Below are 6,055 nucleotides of genomic sequence, written 5' to 3' on the forward strand. Positions count from 1 at the left end.
TCAAAAGAGCTGTAGCTGAAAACACTTCACCAGACATGGGCAATAAACCTGAGTCTTCAGAAACCAGACTCATTACATTTGCCTTGTTACCACTTCCCTGCACATGTATATCAATCCAGTGCTTCAAGGATGTACCTTTCATGTGGAGCATGACTGTAGGGCACATACGTAACACCTAGAGATCCATTTATTCTTGCTGATCTCAGCCTTACAAGGAACATGCTGGCAAACAGACACTCTAACTAGCAAAGAACTATTGACAGAGGTCCAGGAGTCCCAGCTCTGTCACTTAACTAAGGAGTGAAGAGATGGTGTTTAACAACCATGGTACCCAACAAACTTCAAGGGGAAAAAGTACGTTAACAGACATGTAAGTGCAACGTGGCTTAATAAAAGGTTGGTACAAACTTAAGTCTCCAACTTCCTTCTACTCTTCTGTTAGAAGTCCTGAATTATGAGAACTCCATTAATACAATCCATCCGCGTCATCATTATTAAATGAGTAATAATGCCTTAAAAAAGAGTACACAATCAACTGGTAATCATTAAGTATCCTAAAAGCACTAATCCTTAATTCTTAAGCAGGGGAAAAAAACCAAAAAAGGTATTTCAAGTTTGGCCTGCAGAATTCAGGTTCTTTGATTGCCATGTTGAGCTTTGTCTCCTAATTCCCACAAACTCTGGCTAAACAGTGGCTGCTGCAAAAATAGCTATCACTACAGCAATTATTTTGTTGATGGAAAATCATTATGAGAACATGCAAACAGCAAATTCTGCTGCTTTTCTATATCTACGCACCAAAGGGAAGATACAATAGGATGTAAAGACAGGTAGAGGGAGCAAAAATGTTACTGAACAGAAAGAACCCAGGAGTAAATCCTAGAAGTGTGTATTTAGTGTAAGAATACTGATAAGCACTTGTGTTCAGTTATCCATGCCTTATAATTCAGTGGGAAATCTCAACAAAAAACATGACTAGGTATGAACTGGTAATCCAGAACACATGGCTCTGACCATAACTGTACCAGAAATTTTCTGAGACCTCTGGCAGCTCAATGAGGTACAACTTCTCATGGGGTGTTCCCATATCTTAGTTCTTAAACTTCTTCAGAGTTTAGCCTCGTCGTGTTTCAATTTTCCCCACAACGCCTAAATGAGCATATTGCTACCTTTCTCCTCCTGCAATGGAAGGAACACAAAAAAGTGTGGGAGAAGTCTGTGGATATTAGGATGCCAAGCAATGCAAGGTCTATGCTCTTCTCCAAGATCAACTGCGAGCAATTTCAGAAGATGTGTCAGGTGTTACTTTCTCCTTAAAAATGTACAATTGCTAACACTGCTATAGCTATCACAAGAATAGCCTGGGTTATAACCAAGTCACCTACAACTCCAGAAGCCATCTTTTAGAAAGAACATACTTACAGGTCATATGAGAACTTCCTCTGAAGGTTAGTCTGGTTCTTCTGAAACCAGTAAACATCCAGCTGTAGCTTTCCATACTCTGTCTGTAACTCTTTCAAGTGTTCTGACCAAAACAGGATTAAAATATGTATTAAAATACAAACACACATATATATCTACATATATTACAGTAGAAGTATCAAACAACGGATTGATAGTAAGCATGCTAACAGCATCCATCTGTCACGTTCACTACATTTTGTATACAAATGCATAAATAATTGCTGAATTTGTTCATCAAAGATGCACAGGATTGGGTAAGAATAGCCTTTCAGCCTAATGTATTAACAAAAACTAACATAATATAGATTTTTGACCGCCTTTTCTTCATAAGGAATACTCTAACTTGTTTGCAAACCCTTGCTCTGCTAGGTTTCAGCCCAGGAAATCTTTAGGTCTATGAAATACTAATCAGAACATAGTATGAAATGGCATTCGTGTTTATTAGCATGTAAAGACAAGCTTACAATGCTTCCTTGAACAATATGCAATTTACAGTTATGCTCCTTAAAAACAGAGTTACCTATGATTTAGAGTTTTCTTCCTGATAGAAAGCTCTGTGTGAGGGCACCAGAAGGCGGCACCACAGTATACTTACCTGTTTATATAACTCAAGATCCATTCCCAGATTTCCTGAGGAATAAATTGCTAACAACAATTTTGAAGCATCAACATGAAGAGAAACGAACTAGACCAAGTTTTCTTATTTAATACAGGAGTTTGTGAATTCCCCTGGTGCTAAAATGCATGACCCAAACACCTCAGGAAGGAATGCAAGAATATGCTGCAAAAGGTAGAATGAAGAATAAATATACTAACAATACACACAGAAGCTAGTTTTACTCTGTATTATTTCATATTATAAGGGTCAGGAGTCCTACATCAAGCACTACATGGACAGTCTCCTACCATTAAGGCAGATTAGTCTGACGCTTCACTGAACTATGACTATGCAGATGCAGGACCTAAGTCACCACATCTCCTGCACTGTCCCCATGACTTGAAGAAGGGCAGCTTCTCAGAAGGCACCAGAAAAATTCAAGTCTTATACAACAATATGAGAGAGATGCAGAATGGTATTACGACATACCTCGTAGACTCTGGATCAATCGGTCATTTACTGTGATGTTACTCATCAGCACTGCCTGGAAGAAACAAAACAGAAAACCATGTTTTAATTGCAAAGGACCTGTGTTACCATCAATATTATAAAAAACACCAACCAAAGCACTTGTAACAAAATCTTTTCTTTGCAAAGTGCTGGGTTACAGAGAAACACAAAAACATTTAGCTGCTCTAGAGATTTACTATTACATACAAGAAACACTTGTTTTAACCCAGATTTCCCAGTAAATGGGGTCGGGGGGAAGATATCACTGCACTTAAGATAAAAAGAGGAAGAATTTAAAGAGTCTGCTACTAAAATTGCTTGCTGCTTTATTCTGGTTTAATCTCACAATTGCAGCCACAGTCAGATTTACTGTATTTATTCCTTGAAGGAAGAATACAGGATAGTACAGCTTGCTATCTACTACCCTCTCACCAGGGAATCAATACACCTGCATTCAGGCATGCAAACATGAGCTACGAAACCATTAGTCATAGAGCACAAAGGAACTCTAAAAAGCAATGTGAAGCCCTTGCCTTGTTTCACTTTTCTAAAGATCCTCTCCCTCACTTTGATAAGAAAGTGCTGGAGTGACCTTCTTTGATTCCCTCGCGTCACACTCTCTATCTCATTCTGAAGAGATAGTCAACATAGGAGCATCTTTTGTCTATTCTTTCATCAATCCTCCTCTACCAACCCATATATATAAATACCCCAAAACACCTGAATATTGAAAGAACTGAGGCAAGTCTAAATGAAATTAATTGCTGTGAGCCACAAGTCAGGATAACTCAGATTCATATTTAACATTTAGAAAATCTGGTACAGAAGAGTCTTCTTAAGACTACAAACAGACGAGGTCCACTGACCCTTCCGAAACAATCCAGTCCAGTCTTAGGAGTGTATTTCTTACGCTTCACTGCCAAGTTCCTCGTTGTCCTTCTCCCAGGAAGCCCCAGTGTTCTGCATGTGTCCCAGATCAGGATACACCAAGTCCCCACTCTCCTGAAGTTTCCGCTCAAGTACTGATGTATATGGATGTCCACATCACTTTATTGTAAAGAAATAACTGCATCCATTTTGTCTGCCCAACTCACCCTAAAACACTGGCAACGCTGTCAGTCCCTTTTTTCATTAAGACTACAGTGGTAAGTGCCGGTTGATTAGGAAAAGCGAAGCATTCAATCATTCTGAGCGGGACAGCACATAGCAGAGGGGTAGATTTGTCTTTTGTTGACCTTTTAAAGAATCCCAGTTCAAAGAGGCATCATTCATGTGTTGATGAAGTGGCAGCCATTTTCAACCCAATAAAAGATATATTCCTACACCATTCTATACATACAGCTCGTTCGTGAACACCACTGCGAAACCTCAAGAGCAAAGGCCTTGCTCCTTTGCTAAAAAGGAAAAAAATAATAACAATATGAATCACAACATATATCTAGGATTGTTCAATACCTCTCCCTCTCTTTTCCCATAGGACAGGTGAAAAAAAAGGCCCCGGATTTGTTTTCAGTGGTTTACTGGGGAAAGGAAATTAATGTTTTGATGATAATGCCAAATTTTGTTAATGTGTGAGCAATGTAATCAGGTTCTTCCATGATTATCATCTTTAGGGTTACCAGCATTAGCCATCACCAGAAACTGTGAATGGACTAGAAAAATCAGTATGACATGGCAATTTTATGTTCCTACAGTTTGCTGTGTTGTGGGGTTTTTTGTTGTGTTTTTTTTCCTCCTCAAAATCAAACTCCCAGATGCTAGGACCATTATTTGACAGTAAAACTGTCAAGTGTTAAATGTTTTGTACATTAGGACAATAATAACTGTTATTAGCTGAAGTGAATAAAAATATTTGCCTTCTGAATAAGGCTCCTTAAATCACAATGCGGGGAAGGGAGGGGAAACGTGCCTTGATCTTTCTGGATTGCATATAAAACTTCCTTTTGGCAATGCCACAGCTACCTCCCTGAATTTGTGAGTAAGAGTCCAGGAAACAAACCATGAAAATCTAGTTAGGTGTTTAACTTGAACCAGAAATACTATTTAATAATTTACAGAGCAGTGCTCCAACTGCCAGCTTCCAATCCAATTGTATCAATTATGTCAGGCTTTCTATTCCTCCTCCTGTCATCCAAGTGTTAACTAATCTTCATCTCATGGCTGTGAAGTAGGCAGACATTATTTTCTCTTGAGGTTTTATGCAGGTCAAGAAAGCAAACTGCTGGGAAGCACTCAGCAAACACATGCCAAAACTCAGTTCTAGGAAGAAACTCACATTCTAAATCTCATTCAGCCCACAAAACAATACCTACAATCCCTAGGAATAAGAATCCAGCCTTTGGAAACTCACTATATTACCATATCAAAATCTGACCTGTGACTAAGTAACTCTGTAACATAGAACCATCTCATTACATTTGCAAATACATCTTGCACAGAAGTCCTTGTGACTATCACAGAGGAAAAGTCAGACAGACTCTCTCTGATGGGAATCAATGCTGTGGACAGCAGGTCTTCAGAAACCAAAAATCAAAAGCCACACTGCTAACAGGAGCGATGGCAAAAATCTTGCTCCAGCTGGACAGTAAATTTTTCAATGACAACTGCCAGAGTTGTACTTCTTTGTTTTACTCATCACAGAACAAGTGTACGTAAGTCATACTCCATTTAAGAAACACAAGTTAAAGTTATTGTTTTAAATAACCAAAACATAATGCAGAAATACCTGTAAGGAAGATCTGAGATAAATTATTTCAAAGCGTATGTTCTGAGTACATTCTCTGAACGTACATTTCATCCAATTAATGCCTTATTCAGTAGTCTCCATAAACGTATTCCTTGGAGGCATTACTACAGTAACTCCTTCAGCATTTGCTACCGTCACAAATCAAGTGAATGTAAGCACACTGAACTGACACGTGCGCTTCCTAACACCGATTGTACACGATGTATATAAAAGCATAATGAGATATTGCAACAGGAAAAAGGAATAAAATGGCAAAGAACTTGATGAGAGTAAACACTGTTTTCACAACTAAACTCTAAGAAAAAATGGGCTTTGCACTCAGAAATATAGCGCTCACAAGGAGAAAAAGATGAGCCACAGCATCAGTAAGTCAGCTAAGAACTAAACCAGCTGGGAACAAAGCAAGCTGGGAGGGTAAGATTTACACATGTAGCAACCAGCAGAAACAAGCATTTATAATTAATCAGGGAGAAGAAGGGCACCTATTTGATGATCTTTGAGGTCTCTTCCAACCATAATGATTCTATGATTCTATTTCATGATTAACTCTAACTGATCTAAGTCTTCACCGCAAAGAAAAGGAGCAGTTCTGCCTTGCATGCTCCTGCTGCTCCCCACCACCACGCTGCAGTGCAGCACAAGCCATATTTTGATTATCTGTTGCTCATTTCTTAATTCCATCTGGATATTCCCACTTGTCTTCCCTATTTTTGCAAACACACCTCCCCCCACTCTTT

The 6,055-nt window shown here is 38.9% G+C and overlaps 1 protein-coding gene across 1 annotated transcript in view; it reads right to left on the reverse strand.

Annotated features, from left to right (window-relative positions):
- Positions 1 to 1,418: 1,418 nt before the first annotated feature.
- The window catches only part of LOC104160218 (Golgi membrane protein 1-like), a 13,665-nt gene continuing 9,028 nt past the window's right edge, over positions 1,419 to 6,055 (reverse strand). The window contains exons 3-4 of the mRNA XM_009698300.1: positions 2,552 to 2,606; positions 1,419 to 1,525 (exon numbers count right to left, since the gene is read on the reverse strand). Coding sequence (XP_009696602.1) covers positions 1,419 to 1,525; positions 2,552 to 2,606 — 162 coding nt within the window. The remainder of the gene's footprint in view (positions 1,526 to 2,551; positions 2,607 to 6,055) is intronic.

The sequence above is a fragment of the Cariama cristata genome, unplaced genomic scaffold (assembly GCF_000690535.1).
Source record: "Cariama cristata isolate BGI_N322 unplaced genomic scaffold, ASM69053v1 scaffold20804, whole genome shotgun sequence".
Classification (NCBI taxonomy): Eukaryota; Metazoa; Chordata; class Aves; order Cariamiformes; family Cariamidae; genus Cariama; species Cariama cristata.